We start from the raw sequence: 24392 nt of genomic DNA, 5'->3' as shown, positions 1-24392 counted from the left end.
ACAAAATACGTCAAACAACGTTTATGATCTTCGTTGCCAACATAACAACTCCAAAGTTACCAGACATTTTAAAAACATAACCTCAATTCTTGACAGTAGTACAAAAACGAAATGACCACTTTAATTAAGCAATTACAGTCGATGTACGACCTAGAACTGTATTCCAACGTAGTCCGAGTGGTAATTACATAATTTTGAAGTTTTTGCAATTGCGAAATTCATGTTTTTAGTGCGACTTGGCTCTCACATCAGCCGAACAAAAACCAGAATGTCTGTTGCCCCTGCACAAGTTTCAATTGGTCCTCTTGTACGGGGACTCTCTCTACAAGACGCAACAATACTTGCAGGCGGAAAGTTTGTACCGACAGGCGCTGCAGATGCGCAAGAATCTCTTAAAAAACAAAAGTACCTCCAACAAACTTCCAGAGGACCAAAATGAGTTGATCAGTGATGTTGTGATCAGATTTAAAATCTACAGGTGTTGTATCGCTTTGAGGGAGGTGAAGGCGGCCATGGAGATGCTGCAGTCGATCCCCGCGCGTTCGCGCACCCCCAAAATAAACATGGCGCTTGCCAACTTGTACAAAGATGGCGGAATGGAGCGGTCGGCGATAACTTGTTACAAAGAGGTGTTGCGCGAGTGTCCTATGGCTCTGGAAGCGGTCGAGAGTTTGTTGAAATTGGGTATTAAAGGCGTAGAGGTGAATTCGTTGGTGGTGGAGGTCACCTCTGACTCGAGCTGGTTGAATCTGTGGTTCAAAGCGCAAGCGCAGTTGTACTCTCGCGACTTCTCCAACGCGATTCAGACCTACAAGAGCATGGACACTCACGGCCTCCTCAAAGACAACACTTCGCTTCTGGTTAACTTGGGGTATTGCCATCACTACTTGTGCGAGGACGACGACGCCATCGCGGTGTTGCAACGCGCCATGCGCCTCGATCAAAATTTGATTTTCGGCAGAGACCTCCTCTCGACGCTGTTGGCGAGCTCGGGGAAGTCCGACCACGTGCAGCACCTCGAGAACTTGACTCCCACGTTTGATATGAGCTCCTGGAGCAGCGAACACTGGGTGGTCCTAGGAAACTACATGCTCGCCACCAAGAAGTACGAGCGAGCGGCGTACTTCGGCCAGCAGGCGCTGTTCCTCTCGCACTCGAAGAACGTCGAGGCGCTGCTGCTGAAAGCGCGCACCCTGCTGGAGCTGAGCAAGTACCAAGACGCCGCCCACCATTGCACCGAGGCCATCCAGATCTGCCCCTTCCGCTACGACCTTCACCAGTGCTTGGTCGAGTGCTACGTCAAGCTGAATCGGCTGAGGGAGGCTGACTCCATGGCGCAGAACGCCTGCAAACAGCTCAACTACAGTCCGCAGTCTTTGACTTTGCACGCCTCGGTGCTGCTGAAAGACCCGATGACCTCGGGGAAGACCGTGAGGAAGCTGTTGGAAAAGGCCGTCGGCAGCGACAAGAACATTTCCACCAACGCCATCTGCATGCTGGTCGAGTATTTGGAGCAAGAGCAGCAGTATGAACAGGCGCGCCAACTACTTACGAGGTTCATCGACCACAACCCGTCCTCGCGCTTGCACCAGCTCCTGGGGGACTGTTACGTTAACTTGCAGAAGGACGACGAGGCATTCCACCACTACAACGTAGCCTTGCGTCTGGACCCCAACAATCAGAGAGCCACAGAGGGGTTGAACAGTATAGGGCGCAACCTGTCGCTCAGCAAACGCGACAGTTATTACACCTGCGTGGGGGAGACGTCGTACACCTCGCCTGGGACGAGCGAGGCCGACGAGGAGATCTTCCCCCAAAACGACACCGACCCCTGGCCCGCCAACAACAGTTTCTAATCAAACACCGGCTTAAGCAGACAATATATTTCCAATAATATTAATTTGTATCGTGTCAACAATTTCATAAAAATATTCGTGAATCAAGTACACCGTTCCACTATGGTTTCATTTTTAAAATCGGAAAATAAATCCGGGCCTGAATTCTTTTCTTTTGGCCTAAAATTACAAGGGTACACTTCTCGCTACGCTTAAACACAATTTTTTAATAAAATGCAAAGTTTTCACCGTATTCCGTGTCATCGAGTCGTTTATGTATGGGAAATTTACCTGGATTTTTCCGTTTTAGAGCAATTCGCAAAAAACCAAAAAATCCATATTTTTGGCTCTCACAGCAAAAAATGGGCTCAATGGGCGGAACTTTTACTATACCTGAATTCAACTCATCCTATACAATAACTGACAGCAATTTGGTTCGAATCGGCGACAAAAAATTTTTGGAAAATAAACCATGTACCCCCCTTCTATCTAATTTTCACTTCGGAAAATCATTTAAACGCCCATAGCTCCTTTATTAAGCAATATATGGCAATGAATTTTGCACCGTTGGATTGCTCTTGTCAAGGCCCTTCTTTTGAGCCGAAAAAAATTTACCTGGATTTTTCCGTTTTAGAGAAATTCGCAAAAAACCAAAAAATCCATATTTTTGGCTCCCACAGCAAAAAATGGGTTCAATGGGCGGAACTTTTACTATACCTGAATTCAACTCATCCTATACAATAACTGACAGCAATTTGGTTCGAATCAGCGACAAAAAATTTTTGGACAAAACCATGTACCCCCCCCTTCTATCTAATTTTCACTTAGGAAAATCATTTAAACGCCCATAGCTCCTTTATTAAGCAATATATGGCAATGAATTTTGCACCGTTGGATTGCTCTTGTCAAGGCCCTTCTTTTGAGCCGAAAAAAATGTACCTGGATTTTTCCGTTTTAGAGAAATTCGCAAAAAAACAAAAAATCCATATTTTTGGCTCCCACAGCAAAAAATGGGTTCAATGGGCGGAACTCTTACTATACCTGAATTCAACTCATCCTATACAATAACTGACAGCAATTTGGTTCGAATCGGCGACAAAAAATTTTTGGAAAATAAACCATGTACCCCCCCCTTCTATTTAATTTTCACTTCGGAAAATCATTTAAACGCCCATAGCTCCTTTATTAAGCAATATATGGCAATGAATTTTGCACCGTTGGATTGCTCTTGTCAAGGCCCTTCTTTTGCGCCGAAAAAAATTTACCTGGATTTTTCCGTTTTAGAGAAATTCGCAAAAAACCAAAAAATCCATATTTTTGGCTTCCACAGCAAAAAATGGGTTCAATGGGCGGAACTTTTACTATACCTGAATTCAACTCATCCTATACAATAACTGACAGCAATTTGGTTCGAATCGGCGACAAAAAATTTTTGGACAAAACCATGTACCCCCCCCCTTCTATCTAATTTTCACTTAGGAAAATCATTTAAACGCCCATAGCTCCTTTATTAAGCAATATATGGCAATGAATTTTGCACCGTTGGATTGCTCTTGTCAAGGCCCTTCTTTTGAGCCGAAAAAAATTTACCTGGATTTTTCCGTTTTAGAGAAATTCGCAAAAAACCAAAAAATCCATATTTTTGGCTCCCACAGCAAAAAATGGGTTCAATGGGCGGAACTTTTACTATACCTGAATTCAACTCATCCTATACAATAACTGACAGCAATTTGGTTCGAATCGGCGACAAAAAATTTTTGGACAAAACCATGTACCCCCCCCCCCCTTCTATCTAATTTTCACTTAGGAAAATCATTTAAACGCCCATAGCTCCTTTATTAAGCAATATATGGCAATGAATTTTGCACCGTTGGATTGCTCTTGTCAAGGCCCTTCTTTTGAGCCGAAAAAAATTTACCTGGATTTTTCCGTTTTAGAGAAATTCGCAAAAAACCAAAAAATCCATATTTTTGGCTCCCACAGCAAAAAATGGGTTCAATGGGCGGAACTTTTACTATACCTGAATTCAACTCATCCTATACAATAACTGACAGCAATTTGGTTCGAATCGGCGACAAAAAATTTTTGGACAAAACCATGTACCCCCCCCTTCTATCTAATTTTCACTTAGGAAAATCATTTAAACGCCCATAGCTCCTTTATTAAGCAATATATGGCAATGAATTTTGCACCGTTGGATTGCTCTTGTCAAGACCCTTCTTTTGAGCCGAAAAAAATTTACCTGGATTTTTCCGTTTTAGAGAAATTCGCAAAAAACCAAAAAATCCATATTTTTGGCTCCCACAGCAAAAAATGGGTTCAATGGGCGGAACTTTTACTATACCTGAATTCAACTCATCCTATACAATAACTGACAGCAATTTGGTTCGAATCGGCGACAAAAAATTTTTGGACAAAACCATGTACCCCCCCCTTCTATCTAATTTTCACTTAGGAAAATCATTTAAACGCCCATAGCTCCTTTATTAAGCAATATATGGCAATGAATTTTGCACCGTTGGATTGCTCTTGTCAAGGCCCTTCTTTTGAGCCGAAAAAAATTTACCTGGATTTTTCCGTTTTAGAGAAATTCGCAAAAAACCAAAAAATCCATATTTTTGGCTCCCACAGCAAAAAATGGGTTCAATGGGCGGAACTTTTACTATACCTGAATTCAACTCATCCTATACAATAACTGACAGCAATTTGGTTCGAATCGGCGACAAAAAATTTTTGGACAAAACCATGTACCCCCCCCTTCTATCTAATTTTCACTTAGGAAAATCATTTAAACGCCCATAGCTCCTTTATTAAGCAATATATGGCAATGAATTTTGCACCGTTGGATTGCTCTTGTCAAGGCCCTTCTTTTGAGCCGAAAAAAATTTACCTGGATTTTTCCGTTTTAGAGAAATTCGCAAAAAACCAAAAAATCCATATTTTTGGCTCCCACAGCAAAAAATGGGTTCAATGGGCGGAACTTTTACTATACCTGAATTCAACTCATCCTATACAATAACTGACAGCAATTTGGTTCGAATCGGCGACAAAAAATTTTTGGACAAAACCATGTACCCCCCCCTTCTATCTAATTTTCACTTAGGAAAATCATTTAAACGCCCATAGCTCCTTTATTAAGCAATATATGGCAATGAATTTTGCACCGTTGGATTGCTCTTGTCAAGGCCCTTCTTTTGAGCCGAAAAAAATTTACCTGGATTTTTCCGTTTTAGAGAAATTCGCAAAAAAACAAAAAATCCATATTTTTGGCTCCCACAGCAAAAAATGGGTTCAATGGGCGGAACTTTTACTATACCTGAATTCAACTCATCCTATACAATAACTGACAGCAATTTGGTTCGAATCGGCGACAAAAAATTTTTGGACAAAACCATGTACCCCCCCCCTTCTATCTAATTTTCACTTAGGAAAATCATTTAAACGCCCATAGCTCCTTTATTAAGCAATATATGGCAATGAATTTTGCACCGTTGGATTGCTCTTGTCAAGGCCCTTTTTTTGAGCCGAAAAAAATTTACCTGGATTTTTCCGTTTTAGAGAAATTCGCAAAAAACCAAAAAATCCATATTTTTGGCTCCCACAGCAAAAAATGGGTTCAATGGGCGGAACTTTTACTATACCTGAATTCAACTCATCCTATACAATAACTGACAGCAATTTGGTTCGAATCGGCGACAAAAAATTTTTGGACAAAACCATGTACCCCCCCCCCTTCTATCTAATTTTCACTTAGGAAAATCATTTAAACGCCCATAGCTCCTTTATTAAGCAATATATGGCAATGAATTTTGCACCGTTGGATTGCTCTTGTCAAGGCCCTTCTTTTGAGCCGAAAAAAATTTACCTGGATTTTTCCGTTTTAGAGAAATTCGCAAAAAACCAAAAAATCCATATTTTTGGCTCCCACAGCAAAAAATGGGTTCAATGGGCGGAACTTTTACTATACCTGAATTCAACTCATCCTATACAATAACTGACAGCAATTTGGTTCGAATCGGCGACAAAAAATTTTTGGACAAAACCATGTACCCCCCCCTTCTATCTAATTTTCACTTAGGAAAATCATTTAAACGCCCATAGCTCCTTTATTAAGCAATATATGGCAATGAATTTTGCACCGTTGGATTGCTCTTGTCAAGACCCTTCTTTTGAGCCGAAAAAAATTTACCTGGATTTTTCCGTTTTAGAGAAATTCGCAAAAAACCAAAAAATCCATATTTTTGGCTCCCACAGCAAAAAATGGGTTCAATGGGCGGAACTTTTACTATACCTGAATTCAACTCATCCTATACAATAACTGACAGCAATTTGGTTCGAATCGGCGACAAAAAATTTTTGGACAAAACCATGTACCCCCCCCTTCTATCTAATTTTCACTTAGGAAAATCATTTAAACGCCCATAGCTCCTTTATTAAGCAATATATGGCAATGAATTTTGCACCGTTGGATTGCTCTTGTCAAGGCCCTTCTTTTGAGCCGAAAAAAATTTACCTGGATTTTTCCGTTTTAGAGAAATTCGCAAAAAACCAAAAAATCCATATTTTTGGCTCCCACAGCAAAAAATGGGTTCAATGGGCGGAACTTTTACTATACCTGAATTCAACTCATCCTATACAATAACTGACAGCAATTTGGTTCGAATCGGCGACAAAAAATTTTTGGACAAAACCATGTACCCCCCCCTTCTATCTAATTTTCACTTAGGAAAATCATTTAAACGCCCATAGCTCCTTTATTAAGCAATATATGGCAATGAATTTTGCACCGTTGGATTGCTCTTGTCAAGGCCCTTCTTTTGAGCCGAAAAAAATTTACCTGGATTTTTCCGTTTTAGAGAAATTCGCAAAAAACCAAAAAATCCATATTTTTGGCTCCCACAGCAAAAAATGGGTTCAATGGGCGGAACTTTTACTATACCTGAATTCAACTCATCCTATACAATAACTGACAGCAATTTGGTTCGAATCGGCGACAAAAAATTTTTGGACAAAACCATGTACCCCCCCCTTCTATCTAATTTTCACTTAGGAAAATCATTTAAACGCCCATAGCTCCTTTATTAAGCAATATATGGCAATGAATTTTGCACCGTTGGATTGCTCTTGTCAAGGCCCTTCTTTTGAGCCGAAAAAAATTTACCTGGATTTTTCCGTTTTAGAGAAATTCGCAAAAAACCAAAAAATCCATATTTTTGGCTCCCACAGCAAAAAATGGGTTCAATGGGCGGAACTTTTACTATACCTGAATTCAACTCATCCTATACAATAACTGACAGCAATTTGGTTCGAATCGGCGACAAAAAATTTTTGGACAAAACCATGTACCCCCCCCTTCTATCTAATTTTCACTTAGGAAAATCATTTAAACGCCCATAGCTCCTTTATTAAGCAATATATGGCAATGAATTTTGCACCGTTGGATTGCTCTTGTCAAGGCCCTTCTTTTGAGCCGAAAAAAATTTACCTGGATTTTTCCGTTTTAGAGAAATTCGCAAAAAACCAAAAAATCCATATTTTTGGCTCCCACAGCAAAAAATGGGTTCAATGGGCGGAACTTTTACTATACCTGAATTCAACTCATCCTATACAATAACTGACAGCAATTTGGTTCGAATCGGCGACAAAAAATTTTTGGACAAAACCATGTACCCCCCCCTTCTATCTAATTTTCACTTAGGAAAATCATTTAAACGCCCATAGCTCCTTTATTAAGCAATATATGGCAATGAATTTTGCACCGTTGGATTGCTCTTGTCAAGGCCCTTCTTTTGAGCCGAAAAAAATTTACCTGGATTTTTCCGTTTTAGAGAAATTCGCAAAAAACCAAAAAATCCATATTTTTGGCTCCCACAGCAAAAAATGGGTTCAATGGACGGAACTTTTACTATACCTGAATTCAACTCATCCTATACAATAACTGACAGCAATTTGGTTCGAATCGGCGACAAAAAATTTTTGGACAAAACCATGTACCCCCCCCTTCTATCTAATTTTCACTTAGGAAAATCATTTAAACGCCCATAGCTCCTTTATTAAGCAATATATGGCAATGAATTTTGCACCGTTGGATTGCTCTTGTCAAGGCCCTTCTTTTGAGCCGAAAAAAATTTACCTGGATTTTTCCGTTTTAGAGAAATTCGCAAAAAACCAAAAAATCCATATTTTTGGCTCCCACAGCAAAAAATGGGTTCAATGGGCGGAACTTTTACTATACCTGAATTCAACTCATCCTATACAATAACTGACAGCAATTTGGTTCGAATCGGCGACAAAAAATTTTTGGACAAAACCATGTACCCCCCCCTTCTATCTAATTTTCACTTAGGAAAATCATTTAAACGCCCATAGCTCCTTTATTAAGCAATATATGGCAATGAATTTTGCACCGTTGGATTGCTCTTGTCAAGGCCCTTCTTTTGAGCCGAAAAAAATTTACCTGGATTTTTCCGTTTTAGAGAAATTCGCAAAAAACCAAAAAATCCATATTTTTGGCTCCCACAGCAAAAAATGGGTTCAATGGGCGGAACTTTTACTATACCTGAATTCAACTCATCCTATACAATAACTGACAGCAATTTGGTTCGAATCGGCGACAAAAAATTTTTGGACAAAACCATGTACCCCCCCCCTTCTATCTAATTTTCACTTAGGAAAATCATTTAAACGCCCATAGCTCCTTTATTAAGCAATATATGGCAATGAATTTTGCACCGTTGGATTGCTCTTGTCAAGGCCCTTCTTTTGAGCCGAAAAAAATTTACCTGGATTTTTCCGTTTTAGAGAAATTCGCAAAAAACCAAAAAATCCATATTTTTGGCTCCCACAGCAAAAAATGGGTTCAATGGGCGGAACTTTTACTATACCTGAATTCAACTCATCCTATACAATAACTGACAGCAATTTGGTTCGAATCGGCGACAAAAAATTTTTGGACAAAACCATGTACCCCCCCCTTCTATCTAATTTTCACTTAGGAAAATCATTTAAACGCCCATAGCTCCTTTATTAAGCAATATATGGCAATGAATTTTGCACCGTTGGATTGCTCTTGTCAAGGCCCTTCTTTTGAGCCGAAAAAAATTTACCTGGATTTTTCCGTTTTAGAGAAATTCGCAAAAAACCAAAAAATCCATATTTTTGGCTCCCACAGCAAAAAATGGGTTCAATGGGCGGAACTTTTACTATACCTGAATTCAACTCATCCTATACAATAACTGACAGCAATTTGGTTCGAATCGGCGACAAAAAATTTTTGGACAAAACCATGTACCCCCCCTTCTATCTAATTTTCACTTAGGAAAATCATTTAAACGCCCATAGCTCCTTTATTAAGCAATATATGGCAATGAATTTTGCACCGTTGGATTGCTCTTGTCAAGGCCCTTCTTTTGAGCCGAAAAAAATTTACCGGGATTTTTCCGTTTTAGAGAAATTCGCAAAAAACCAAAAAATCCATATTTTTGGCTCCCACAGCAAAAAATGGGTTCAATGGGCGGAACTTTTACTATACCTGAATTCAACTCATCCTATACAATAACTGACAGCAATTTGGTTCGAATCGGCGACAAAAAATTTTTGGACAAAACCATGTACCCCCCCCTTCTATCTAATTTTCACTTAGGAAAATCATTTAAACGCCCATAGCTCCTTTATTAAGCAATATATGGCAATGAATTTTGCACCGTTGGATTGCTCTTGTCAAGGCCCTTCTTTTGAGCCGAAAAAAATTTACCTGGATTTTTCCGTTTTAGAGAAATTCGCAAAAAACCAAAAAATCCATATTTTTGGCTCCCACAGCAGAAAATGGGTTCAATGGGCGGAACTTTTACTATGCCTGAATTCAACTCATCCTATACAATAACTGACAGCAATTTGGTTCGAATCGGCGACAAAAAATTTTTGGACAAAACCATGTACCCCCCCCCTTCTATCTAATTTTCACTTAGGAAAATCATTTAAACGCCCATAGCTTTTTTATTAAGCAATATATGGCAATGAATTTTGCACCGTTGGATTGCTCTTGTCAAGGCCCTTCTTTTGAGCCGAAAAAAATTTACCAAAAAATCCATATTTTTGGCTCCCACAGCAAAAAATGGGTTCAATGGGCGGAACTTTTACTATACCTGAATTCAACTCATCCTATACAATAACTGACAGCAATTTGGTTCGAATCGGCGACAAAAAATTTTTGGACAAAACCATGTACCCCCCCCTTCTATCTAATTTTCACTTAGGAAAATCATTTAAACGCCCATAGCTCCTTTATTAAGCAATATATGGCAATGAATTTTGCACCGTTGGATTGCTCTTGTCAAGGCCCTTCTTTTGAGCCGAAAAAAATTTACCTGGATTTTTCCGTTTTAGAGAAATTCGCAAAAAACCAAAAAATCCATATTTTTGGCTCCCACAGCAAAAAATGGGTTCAATGGGCGGAACTTTTACTATACCTGAATTCAACTCATCCTATACAATAACTGACAGCAATTTGGTTCGAATCGGCGACAAAAAATTTTTGGACAAAACCATGTACCCCCCCCCCTTCTATCTAATTTTCACTTAGGAAAATCATTTAAACGCCCATAGCTCCTTTATTAAGCAATATATGGCAATGAATTTTGCACCGTTGGATTGCTCTTGTCAAGACCCTTCTTTTGAGCCGAAAAAAATTTACCTGGATTTTTCCGTTAAAGAGAAATTCGCAAAAAACCAAAAAATCCATATTTTTGGCTCCCACAGCAAAAAATGGGTTCAATGGGCGGAACTTTTACTATACCTGAATTCAACTCATCCTATACAATAACTGACAGCAATTTGGTTCGAATCGGCGACAAAAAATTTTTGGACAAAACCATGTACCCCCCCCTTCTATCTAATTTTCACTTAGGAAAATCATTTAAACGCCCATAGCTCCTTTATTAAGCAATATATGGCAATGAATTTTGCACCGTTGGATTGCTCTTGTCAAGGCCCTTCTTTTGAGCCGAAAAAAATTTACCTGGATTTTTCCGTTTTAGAGAAATTCGCAAAAAAACAAAAAATCCATATTTTTGGCTCCCACAGCAAAAAATGGGTTCAATGGGCGGAACTTTTACTATACCTGAATTCAACTCATCCTATACAATAACTGACAGCAATTTGGTTCGAATCGGCGACAAAAAATTTTTGGACAAAACCATGTACCCCCCCCCTTCTATCTAATTTTCACTTAGGAAAATCATTTAAACGCCCATAGCTCCTTTATTAAGCAATATATGGCAATGAATTTTGCACCGTTGGATTGCTCTTGTCAAGACCCTTCTTTTGAGCCGAAAAAAATTTACCTGGATTTTTCCGTTTTAGAGAAATTCGCAAAAAACCAAAAAATCCATATTTTTGGCTCCCACAGCAAAAAATGGGTTCAATGGGCGGAACTTTTACTATACCTGAATTCAACTCATCCTATACAATAACTGACAGCAATTTGGTTCGAATCGGCGACAAAAAATTTTTGGACAAAACCATGTACCCCCCCCTTCTATCTAATTTTCACTTAGGAAAATCATTTAAACGCCCATAGCTCCTTTATTAAGCAATATATGGCAATGAATTTTGCACCGTTGGATTGCTCTTGTCAAGGCCCTTCTTTTGAGCCGAAAAAAATTTACCTGGATTTTTCCGTTTTAGAGAAATTCGCAAAAAAACAAAAAATCCATATTTTTGGCTCCCACAGCAAAAAATGGGTTCAATGGGCGGAACTTTTACTATACCTGAATTCAACTCATCCTATACAATAACTGACAGCAATTTGGTTCGAATCGGCGACAAAAAATTTTTGGACAAAACCATGTACCCCCCCCCTTCTATCTAATTTTCACTTAGGAAAATCATTTAAACGCCCATAGCTCCTTTATTAAGCAATATATGGCAATGAATTTTGCACCGTTGGATTGCTCTTGTCAAGACCCTTCTTTTGAGCCGAAAAAAATTTACCTGGATTTTTCCGTTTTAGAGAAATTCGCAAAAAACCAAAAAATCCATATTTTTGGCTCCCACAGCAAAAAATGGGTTCAATGGGCGGAACTTTTACTATACCTGAATTCAACTCATCCTATACAATAACTGACAGCAATTTGGTTCGAATCGGCGACAAAAAATTTTTGGACAAAACCATGTACCCCCCCCCTTCTATCTAATTTTCACTTAGGAAAATCATTTAAACGCCCATAGCTCCTTTATTAAGCAATATATGGCAATGAATTTTGCACCGTTGGATTGCTCTTGTCAAGGCCCTTCTTTTGAGCCGAAAAAAATTTACCTGGATTTTTCCGTTTTAGAGAAATTCGCAAAAAACCAAAAAATCCATATTTTTGGCTCCCACAGCAAAAAATGGGTTCAATGGGCGGAACTTTTACTATACCTGAATTCAACTCATCCTATACAATAACTGACAGCAATTTGGTTCGAATCGGCGACAAAAAATTTTTGGACAAAACCATGTGCCCCCCCCCTTCTATCTAATTTTCACTTAGGAAAATCATTTAAACGCCCATAGCTCCTTTATTAAGCAATATATGGCAATGAATTTTGCACCGTTGGATTGCTCTTGTCAAGGCCCTTCTTTTGAGCCGAAAAAAATTTACCTGGATTTTTCCGTTTTAGAGAAATTCGCAAAAAACCAAAAAATCCATATTTTTGGCTCCCACAGCAAAAAATGGGTTCAATGGGCGGAACTTTTACTATACCTGAATTCAACTCATCCTATACAATAACTGACAGCAATTTGGTTCGAATCGGCGACAAAAAATTTTTGGACAAAACCATGTACCCCCCCCTTCTATCTAATTTTCACTTAGGAAAATCATTTAAACGCCCATAGCTCCTTTATTAAGCAATATATGGCAATGAATTTTGCACCGTTGGATTGCTCTTGTCAAGACCCTTCTTTTGAGCCGAAAAAAATTTACCTGGATTTTTCCGTTTTAGAGAAATTCGCAAAAAACCAAAAAATCCATATTTTTGGCTCCCACAGCAAAAAATGGGTTCAATGGGCGGAACTTTTACTATACCTGAATTCAACTCATCCTATACAATAACTGACAGCAATTTGGTTCGAATCGGCGACAAAAAATTTTTGGACAAAACCATGTACCCCCCCCTTCTATCTAATTTTCACTTAGCAAAATCATTTAAACGCCCATAGCTCCTTTATTAAGCAATATATGGCAATGAATTTTGCACCGTTGGATTGCTCTTGTCAAGGCCCTTCTTTTGAGCCGAAAAAAATTTACCTGGATTTTTCCGTTTTAGAGAAATTCGCAAAAAACCAAAAAATCCATATTTTTGGCTCCCACAGCAAAAAATGGGTTCAATGGGCGGAACTTTTACTATACCTGAATTCAACTCATCCTATACAATAACTGACAGCAATTTGGTTCGAATCGGCGACAAAAAATTTTTGGACAAAACCATGTACCCCCCCCTTCTATCTAATTTTCACTTAGGAAAATCATTTAAACGCCCATAGCTCCTTTATTAAGCAATATATGGCAATGAATTTTGCACCGTTGGATTGCTCTTGTCAAGGCCCTTCTTTTGAGCCGAAAAAAATTTACCTGGATTTTTCCGTTTTAGAGAAATTCGCAAAAAACCAAAAAATCCATATTTTTGGCTCCCACAGCAAAAAATGGGTTCAATGGGCGGAACTTTTACTATACCTGAATTCAACTCATCCTATACAATAACTGACAGCAATTTGGTTCGAATCGGCGACAAAAAATTTTTGGACAAAACCATGTACCCCCCCCTTCTATCTAATTTTCACTTAGGAAAATCATTTAAACGCCCATAGCTCCTTTATTAAGCAATATATGGCAATGAATTTTGCACCGTTGGATTGCTCTTGTCAAGGCCCTTCTTTTGAGCCGAAAAAAATTTACCTGGATTTTTCCGTTTTAGAGAAATTCGCAAAAAACCAAAAAATCCATATTTTTGGCTCCCACAGCAAAAAATGGGTTCAATGGGCGGAACTTTTACTATACCTGAATTCAACTCATCCTATACAATAACTGACAGCAATTTGGTTCGAATCGGCGACAAAAAATTTTTGGACAAAACCATGTACCCCCCCCTTCTATCTAATTTTCACTTAGGAAAAAAATTTCAATTAGGAAAATCATTTAAACGCCCATAGCTCCTTTATTAAGCAATATATGGCAATGAATTTTGCACCGTTGGATTGCTCTTGTCAAGGCCCTTCTTTTGAGCCGAAAAAAATTTACCTGGATTTTTCCGTTTTAGAGAAATTCGCAAAAAACCAAAAAATCCATATTTTTGGCTCCCACAGCAAAAAATGGGTTCAATGGGCGGAACTTTTACTATACCTGAATTCAACTCATCCTATACAATAACTGACAGCAATTTGGTTCGAATCGGCGACAAAAAATTTTTGGACAAAACCATGTACCCCCCCCTTCTATCTAATTTTCACTTAGGAAAATCATTTAAACGCCCATAGCTCCTTTATTAAGCAATATATGGCAATGAATTTTGCACCGTTGGATTGCTCTTGTCAAGGCCCTTCTTTTGAGCCGAAAAAAATTTACCTGGATTTTTCCGTTTTAGAGAAATTCGCAAAAAACCAAAAAATCCATATTTTTGGCTCCCACAGCAAAAAATGGGTTCAATGGGCGGAACTTTTACTATACCTGAATTCAACTCATCCTATACAATAACTGACAGCAATTTGGTTCGAATCGGCGACAAAAAATTTTTGGACAAAACCATGTACCCCCCCCTTCTATCTAATTTTCACTTAGGAAAAAAATTTCAATTAGGAAAATCATTTAAACGCCCATAGCTCCTTTATTAAGCAATATATGGCAATGAATTTTGCACCGTTGGATTGCTCTTGTCAAGGCCCTTCTTTTGAGCCGAAAAAAATTTACCTGGATTTTTCCGTTTTAGAGAAATTCGCAAAAAACCAAAAAATCCATATTTTTGGCTCCCACAGCAAAAAATGGGTTCAATGGGCGGAACTTTTACTATACCTGAATTCAACTCATCCTATACAATAACTGACAGCAATTTGGTTCGAATCGGCGACAAAAAATTTTTGGACAAAACCATGTACCCCCCCCTTCTATCTAATTTTCACTTAGGAAAATCATTTAAACGCCCATAGCTCCTTTATTAAGCAATATATGGCAATGAATTTTGCACCGTTGGATTGCTCTTGTCAAGGCCCTTCTTTTGAGCCGAAAAAAATTTACCTGGATTTTTCCGTTTTAGAGAAATTCGCAAAAAACCAAAAAATCCATATTTTTGGCTCCCACAGCAAAAAATGGGTTCAATGGGCGGAACTTTTACTATACCTGAATTCAACTCATCCTATACAATAACTGACAGCAATTTGGTTCGAATCGGCGACAAAAAATTTTTGGACAAAACCATGTACCCCCCCCTTCTATCTAATTTTCACTTAGGAAAAAAATTTCAATTAGGAAAATCATTTAAACGCCCATAGCTCCTTTATTAAGCAATATATGGCAATGAATTTTGCACCGTTGGATTGCTCTTGTCAAGGCCCTTCTTTTGAGCCGAAAAAAATTTACCTGGATTTTTCCGTTTTAGAGAAATTCGCAAAAAACCAAAAAATCCATATTTTTGGCTCCCACAGCAAAAAATGGGTTCAATGGGCGGAACTTTTACTATACCTGAATTCAACTCATCCTATACAATAACTGACAGCAATTTGGTTCGAATCGGCGACAAAAAATTTTTGGACAAAACCATGTACCCCCCCCTTCTATCTAATTTTCACTTAGGAAAATCATTTAAACGCCCATAGCTCCTTTATTAAGCAATATATGGCAATGAATTTTGCACCGTTGGATTGCTCTTGTCAAGACCCTTCTTTTGAGCCGAAAAAAATTTACCTGGATTTTTCCGTTTTAGAGAAATTCGCAAAAAACCAAAAAATCCATATTTTTGGCTCCCACAGCAAAAAATGGGTTCAATGGGCGGAACCTTACTATACCTGAATTCAACTCATCCTATACAATAACTGACAGCAATTTGGTTCGAATCGGCGACAAAAAATTTTTGGACAAAACCATGTACCCCCCCCTTCTATCTAATTTTCACTTAGGAAAATCATTTAAACGCCCATAGCTCCTTTATTAAGCAATATATGGCAATGAATTTTGCACCGTTGGATTGCTCTTGTCAAGACCCTTCTTTTGAGCCGAAAAAAATTTACCTGGATTTTTCCGTTTTAGAGAAATTCGCAAAATACCAAAAAATCCATATTTTTGGCTCCCACAGCAAAAAATGGGTTCAATGGGCGGAACTTTTACTATACCTGAATTCAACTCATCCTATACAATAACTGACAGCAATTTGGTTCGAATCGGCGACAAAAAATTTTTGGACAAAACCATGTACCCCCCCTTCTATCTAATTTTCACTTAGGAAAATCATTTAAACGCCCATAGCTCCTTTATTAAGCAATATATGGCAATGAATTTTGCACCGTTGGATTGCTCTTGTCAAGGCCCTTCTTTTGAGCCGAAAAAAATTTACCTGGATTTTTCCGTTTTAGAGAAATTCGCAAAAAACCAAAAAATCCATATTTTTGGCTCCCACAGCAAAAAATGGGTTCAATGGGCGGAACTTTTACTATACCTGAATTCAACTCATCCTATACAATAACTGACAGCAATTTGGTTCGAATCGGCGACAAAAAATTTTTGGACAAAACCATGTACCCCCCCCTTCTATCTAATTTTCACTTAGCAAAATCATTTAAACGCCCATAGCTCCTTTATTAAGCAATATATGGCAATGAATTTTGCACCGTTGGATTGCTCTTGTCAAGGCCCTTCTTTTGAGCCGAAAAAAATTTACCTGGATTTTTCCGTTTTAGAGAAATTCGCAAAAAACCAAAAAATCCATATTTTTGGCTCCCACAGCAAAAAATGGGTTCAATGGGCGGAACTTTTACTATACCTGAATTCAACTCATCCTATACAATAACTGACAGCAATTTGGTTCGAATCGGCGACAAAAAATTTTTGGACAAAACCATGTACCCCCCCCTTCTATCTAATTTTCACTTAGGAAAATCATTTAAACGCCCATAGCTCCTTTATTAAGCAATATATGGCAATGAATTTTGCACCGTTGGATTGCTCTTGTCAAGGCCCTTCTTTTGAGCCGAAAAAAATTTACCTGGATTTTTCCGTTTTAGAGAAATTCGCAAAAAACCAAAAAATCCATATTTTTGGCTCCCACAGCAAAAAATGGGTTCAATGGGCGGAACTTTTACTATACCTGAATTCAACTCATCCTATACAATAACTGACAGCAATTTGGTTCGAATCGGCGACAAAAAATTTTTGGACAAAACCATGTACCCCCCCCTTCTATCTAATTTTCACTTAGGAAAATCATTTAAACGCCCATAGCTCCTTTATTAAGCAATATATGGCAATGAATTTTGCACCGTTGGATTGCTCTTGTCAAGGCCCTTCTTTTGAGCCGAAAAAAATTTACCTGGATTTTTCCGTTTTAGAGAAATTCGCAAAAAACCAAAAAATCCATATTTTTGGCTCCCACAGCAAAAAATGGGTTCAATGGGCGGAACTTTTACTATACCTGAATTCAACTCATCCTATACAATAACTGACAGCAATTTGGTTCGAATCGGCGACAAAAAATTTTTGGACAAAACCATGTACCCCCCCCTTCTATCTAATTTTCACTTAGGAAAAAAATTTCAATTAGGAAAATCATTTAAACGCCCATAGCTCCTTTATTAAGCAATATATGGCAATGAATTTTGCACCGTTGGATTGCTCTTGTCAAGGCCCTTCTTTTGAGCCGAAAAAAATTTACCTGGATTTTTCCGTTTTAGAGAAATTCGCAAAAAACCAAAAAATCCATATTTTTGGCTCCCACAGCAAAAAATGGGTTCAATGGGCGGAACTTTTACTATACCTGAATTCAACTCATCCTATACAATAACTGACAGCAATTTGGTTCGAATCGGCGACAAAAAATTTTTGGACAAAACCATGTACCCCCCCCTTCTATCTAATTTTCACTTAGGAAAATCATTTAAACGCCCATAGCTCCTTTATTAAGCAATATATGGCAATGAATTTTGCACCGTTGGATTGCTCTTGTCAAGGCCCTTCTTTTGAGCCGAAAAAAATTTACCTGGATTTTTCCGTTTTAGAGAAATTCGCAAAAAACCAAAAAATCCATATTTTTGGCTCCCACAGCAAAAAATGGGTTCAATGGGCGGAACTTTTACTATACCTGAATTCAACTCATCCTATACAATAACTGACAGCAATTTGGTTCGAATCGGCGACAAAAAATTTTTGGACAAAACCATGTACCCCCCCCTTCTATCTAATTTTCACTTAGGAAAAAAATTTCAATTAGGAAAATCATTTAAACGCCCATAGCTCCTTTATTAAGCAATATATGGCAATGAATTTTGCACCGTTGGATTGCTCTTGTCAAGGCCCTTCTTTTGAGCCGAAAAAAATTTACCTGGATTTTTCCGTTTTAGAGAAATTCGCAAAAAACCAAAAAATCCATATTTTTGGCTCCCACAGCAAAAAATGGGTTCAATGGGCGGAACTTTTACTATACCTGAATTCAACTCATCCTATACAATAACTGACAGCAATTTGGTTCGAATCGGCGACAAAAAATTTTTGGACAAAACCATGTACCCCCCCCTTCTATCTAATTTTCACTTAGGAAAATCATTTAAACGCCCATAGCTCCTTTATTAAGCAATATATGGCAATGAATTTTGCACCGTTGGATTGCTCTTGTCAAGGCCCTTCTTTTGAGCCGAAAAAAATTTACCTGGATTTTTCCGTTTTAGAGAAATTCGCAAAAAACCAAAAAATCCATATTTTTGGCTCCCACAGCAAAAAATGGGTTCAATGGGCGGAACTTTTACTATACCTGAATTCAACTCATCCTATACAATAACTGACAGCAATTTGGTTCGAATCGGCGACAAAAAATTTTTGGACAAAACCATGTACCCCCCCCTTCTATCTAATTTTCACTTAGGAAAATCATTTAAACGCCCATAGCTCCTTTATTAAGCAATATATGGCAATGAATTTTGCACCGTTGGATTGCTCTTGTCAAGACCCTTCTTTTGAGCCGAAAAAAATTTACCTGGATTTTTCCGTTTTAGAGAAATTCGCAAAAAACCAAAAAATCCATATTTTTGGCTCCCACAGCAAAAAATGGGTTCAATGGGCGGAACCTTACTATACCTGAATTCAACTCATCCTATACAATAACTGACAGCAATTTGGTTCGAATCGGCGACAAAAAATTTTTGGACAAAACCATGTACCCCCCCCTTCTATCTAATTTTCACTTAGGAAAATCATTTAAACGCCCATAGCTCCTTTATTAAGCAATATATGGCAATGAATTTTGCACCGTTGGATTGCTCTTGTCAAGACCCTTCTTTTGAGCCGAAAAAAATTTACCTGGATTTTTCCGTTTTAGAGAAATTCGCAAAATACCAAAAAATCCATATTTTTGGCTCCCACAGCAAAAAATGGGTTCAATGGGCGGAACTTTTACTATACCTGAATTCAACTCATCCTATACAATAACTGACAGCAATTTGGTTCGAATCGGCGACAAAAAATTTTTGGACAAAACCATGTACCCCCCCTTCTATCTAATTTTCACTTAGGAAAATCATTTAAACGCCCATAGCTCCTTTATTAAGCAATATATGGCAATGAATTTTGCACCGTTGGATTGCTCTTGTCAAGGCCCTTCTTTTGAGCCGAAAAAAATTTACCTGGATTTTTCCGTTTTAGAGAAATTCGCAAAAAACCAAAAAATCCATATTTTTGGCTCCCACAGCAAAAAATGGGTTCAATGGGCGGAACTTTTACTATACCTGAATTCAACTCATCCTATACAATAACTGACAGCAATTTGGTTCGAATCGGCGACAAAAATTTTTTGGACAAAACCATGTACCCCCCCCTTCTATCTAATTTTCACTTAGGAAAATCATTTAAACGCCCATAGCTCCTTTATTAAGCAATATATGGCAATGAATTTTGCACCGTTGGATTGCTCTTGTCAAGACCCTTCTTTTGAGCCGAAAAAAATTTACCTGGATTTTTCCGTTTTAGAGAAATTCGCAAAAAACCAAAAAATCCATATTTTTGGCTCCCACAGCAAAAAATGGGTTCAATGGGCGGAACTTTTACTATACCTGAATTCAACTCATCCTATACAATAACTGACAGCAATTTGGTTCGAATCGGCGACAAAAAATTTTTGGACAAAACCATGTACCCCCCCCTTCTATCTAATTTTCACTTAGGAAAATCATTTAAACGCCCATAGCTCCTTTATTAAGCAATATATGGCAATGAATTTTGCACCGTTGGATTGCTCTTGTCAAGACCCTTCTTTTGAGCCGAAAAAAATTTACCTGGATTTTTCCGTTTTAGAGAAATTCGCAAAAAACCAAAAAATCCATATTTTTGGCTCCCACAGCAAAAAATGGGTTCAATGGGCGGAACTTTTACTATACCTGAATTCAACTCATCCTATACAATAACTGACAGCAATTTGGTTCGAATCGGCGACAAAAAATTTTTGGACAAAACCATGTACCCCCCCCTTCTATCTAATTTTCACTTAGGAAAAAAATTTCAATTAGGAAAATCATTTAAACGCCCATAGCTCCTTTATTAAGCAATATATGGCAATGAATTTTGCACCGTTGGATTGCTCTTGTCAAGGCCCTTCTTTTGAGCCGAAAAAAATTTACCTGGATTTTTCCGTTTTAGAGAAATTCGCAAAAAACCAAAAAATCCATATTTTTGGCTCCCACAGCAAAAAATGGGTTCAATGGGCGGAACTTTTACTATACCTGAATTCAACTCATCCTATACAATAACTGACAGCAATTTGGTTCGAATCGGCGACAAAAAATTTTTGGACAAAACCATGTACCCCCCCCTTCTATCTAATTTTCACTTAGGAAAATCATTTAAACGCCCATAGCTCCTTTATTAAGCAATATATGGCAATGAATTTTGCACCGTTGGATTGCTCTTGTCAAGACCCTTCTTTTGAGCCGAAAAAAATTTACCTGGATTTTTCCGTTTTAGAGAAATTCGCAAAAAACCAAAAAATCCATATTTTTGGCTCCCACAGCAAAAAATGGGTTCAATGGGCGGAACCTTACTATACCTGAATTCAACTCATCCTATACAATAACTGACAGCAATTTGGTTCGAATCGGCGACAAAAAATTTTTGGACAAAACCATGTACCCCCCCCTTCTATCTAATTTTCACTTAGGAAAATCATTTAAACGCCCATAGCTCCTTTATTAAGCAATATATGGCAATGAATTTTGCACCGTTGGATTGCTCTTGTCAAGACCCTTCTTTTGAGCCGAAAAAAATTTACCTGGATTTTTCCGTTTTAGAGAAATTCGCAAAATACCAAAAAATCCATATTTTTGGCTCCCACAGCAAAAAATGGGTTCAATGGGCGGAACTTTTACTATACCTGAATTCAACTCATCCTATACAATAACTGACAGCAATTTGGTTCGAATCGGCGACAAAAAATTTTTGGACAAAACCATGTACCCCCCCTTCTATCTAATTTTCACTTAGGAAAATCATTTAAACGCCCATAGCTCCTTTATTAAGCAATATATGGCAATGAATTTTGCACCGTTGGATTGCTCTTGTCAAGGCCCTTCTTTTGAGCCGAAAAAAATTTACCTGGATTTTTCCGTTTTAGAGAAATTCGCAAAAAACCAAAAAATCCATATTTTTGGCTCCCACAGCAAAAAATGGGTTCAATGGGCGGAACTTTTACTATACCTGAATTCAACTCATCCTATACAATAACTGACAGCAATTTGGTTCGAATCGGCGACAAAAAATTTTTGGACAAAACCATGTACCCCCCCCTTCTATCTAATTTTCACTTAGCAAAATCATTTAAACGCCCATAGCTCCTTTATTAAGCAATATATGGCAATGAATTTTGCACCGTTGGATTGCTCTTGTCAAGGCCCTTCTTTTGAGCCGAAAAAAATTTACCTGGATTTTTCCGTTTTAGAGAAATTCGCAAAAAACCAAAAAATCCATATTTTTGGCTCCCACAGCAAAAAATGGGTTCAATGGGCGGAACTTTTACTATACCTGAATTCAACTCATCCTATACAATAACTGACAGCAATTTGGTTCGAATCGGCGACAAAAAATTTTTGGACAAAACCATGTACCCCCCCCTTCTATCTAATTTTCACTTAGGAAAATCATTTAAACGCCCATAGCTCCTTTATTAAGCAATATATGGCAATGAATTTTGCACCGTTGGATTGCTCTTGTCAAGGCCCTTCTTTTGAGCCGAAAAAAATTTACCTGGATTTTTCCGTTTTAGAGAAATTCGCAAAAAACCAAAAAATCCATATTTTTGGCTCCCACAGCAAAAAATGGGTTCAATGGGCGGAACTTTTACTATACCTGAATTCAACTCATCCTATACAATAACTGACAGCAATTTGGTTCGAATCGGCGACAAAAAATTTTTGGACAAAACCATGTACCCCCCCCTTCTATCTAATTTTCACTTAGGAAAATCATTTAAACGCCCATAGCTCCTTTATTAAGCAATATATGGCAATGAATTTTGCACCGTTGGATTGCTCTTGTCAAGGCCCTTCTTTTGAGCCGAAAAAAATTTACCTGGATTTTTCCGTTTTAGAGAAATTCGCAAAAAACCAAAAAATCCATATTTTTGGCTCCCACAGCAAAAAATGGGTTCAATGGGCGGAACTTTTACTATACCTGAATTCAACTCATCCTATACAATAACTGACAGCAATTTGGTTCGAATCGGCGACAAAAAATTTTTGGACAAAACCATGTACCCCCCCCTTCTATCTAATTTTCACTTAGGAAAAAAATTTCAATTAGGAAAATCATTTAAACGCCCATAGCTCCTTTATTAAGCAATATATGGCAATGAATTTTGCACCGTTGGATTGCTCTTGTCAAGGCCCTTCTTTTGAGCCGAAAAAAATTTACCTGGATTTTTCCGTTTTAGAGAAATTCGCAAAAAACCAAAAAATCCATATTTTTGGCTCCCACAGCAAAAAATGGGTTCAATGGGCGGAACTTTTACTATACCTGAATTCAACTCATCCTATACAATAACTGACAGCAATTTGGTTCGAATCGGCGACAAAAAATTTTTGGACAAAACCATGTACCCCCCCCTTCTATCTAATTTTCACTTAGGAAAATCATTTAAACGCCCATAGCTCCTTTATTAAGCAATATATGGCAATGAATTTTGCACCGTTGGATTGCTCTTGTCAAGGCCCTTCTTTTGAGCCGAAAAAAATTTACCTGGATTTTTCCGTTTTAGAGAAATTCGCAAAAAACCAAAAAATCCATATTTTTGGCTCCCACAGCAAAAAATGGGTTCAATGGGCGGAACTTTTACTATACCTGAATTCAACTCATCCTATACAATAACTGACAGCAATTTGGTTCGAATCGGCGACAAAAAATTTTTGGACAAAACCATGTACCCCCCCCTTCTATCTAATTTTCACTTAGGAAAAAAATTTCAATTAGGAAAATCATTTAAACGCCCATAGCTCCTTTATTAAGCAATATATGGCAATGAATTTTGCACCGTTGGATTGCTCTTGTCAAGGCCCTTCTTTTGAGCCGAAAAAAATTTACCTGGATTTTTCCGTTTTAGAGAAATTCGCAAAAAACCAAAAAATCCATATTTTTGGCTCCCACAGCAAAAAATGGGTTCAATGGGCGGAACTTTTACTATACCTGAATTCAACTCATCCTATACAATAACTGACAGCAATTTGGTTCGAATCGGCGACAAAAAATTTTTGGACAAAACCATGTACCCCCCCCTTCTATCTAATTTTCACTTAGGAAAATCATTTAAACGCCCATAGCTCCTTTATTAAGCAATATATGGCAATGAATTTTGCACCGTTGGATTGCTCTTGTCAAGGCCCTTCTTTTGAGCCGAAAAAAATTTACCTGGATTTTTCCGTTTTAGAGAAATTCGCAAAAAACCAAAAAATCCATATTTTTGGCTCCCACAGCAAAAAATGGGTTCAATGGGCGGAACTTTTACTATACCTGAATTCAACTCATCCTATACAATAACTGACAGCAATTTGGTTCGAATCGGCGACAAAAAATTTTTGGACAAAACCATGTACCCCCCCCTTCTATCTAATTTTCACTTAGGAAAATCATTTAAACGCCCATAGCTCCTTTATTAAGCAATATATGGCAATGAATTTTGCACCGTTGGATTGCTCTTGTCAAGACCCTTCTTTTGAGCCGAAAAAAATTTACCTGGATTTTTCCGTTTTAGAGAAATTCGCAAAAAACCAAAAAATCCATATTTTTGGCTCCCACAGCAAAAAATGGGTTCAATGGGCGGAACCTTACTATACCTGAATTCAACTCA

The 24392-nt window shown here is 38.0% G+C and overlaps 1 protein-coding gene across 1 annotated transcript; it reads left to right on the top strand.

Annotated features, from left to right (window-relative positions):
* The first annotated feature begins 37 nt into the window (after positions 1-37).
* On the top strand, positions 38-1946 carry APC7 (anaphase-promoting complex subunit 7). The gene is made up of 2 exons (XM_069042359.1): positions 38-180; positions 231-1946. The coding sequence occupies exons 1-2, from the start codon at positions 112-114 to the stop codon at positions 1854-1856; spliced, it is 1695 nt and encodes a 564-aa protein (XP_068898460.1). The 5' UTR covers positions 38-111; the 3' UTR covers positions 1857-1946.
* The last annotated feature ends 22446 nt before the right edge of the window (positions 1947-24392 follow it).

Source organism: Tenebrio molitor, chromosome 3 (genome assembly GCF_963966145.1).
Source record: "Tenebrio molitor chromosome 3, icTenMoli1.1, whole genome shotgun sequence".
NCBI lineage: Eukaryota > Metazoa > Arthropoda > Insecta > Coleoptera > Tenebrionidae > Tenebrio > Tenebrio molitor.
Note: the sequence above shows the minus strand (reverse complement) of the source record. Positions and strands in the feature narration are given on the sequence as shown.

What these genes read in the sequence shown, in the direction of transcription:
- APC7 (XM_069042359.1), top strand. Translation starts at nt 112, where the DNA reads ATGACCACTTTAATTAAGCAATTACAGTCGATGTACGACCTAGAACTG. An exon ending in ATTCCAACGTAGTCCGAGTG is followed by an intron (nt 181 to 230) that starts GTAATTACATAA and finishes TCATGTTTTTAG; the next exon opens with TGCGACTTGGCTCTCACATC.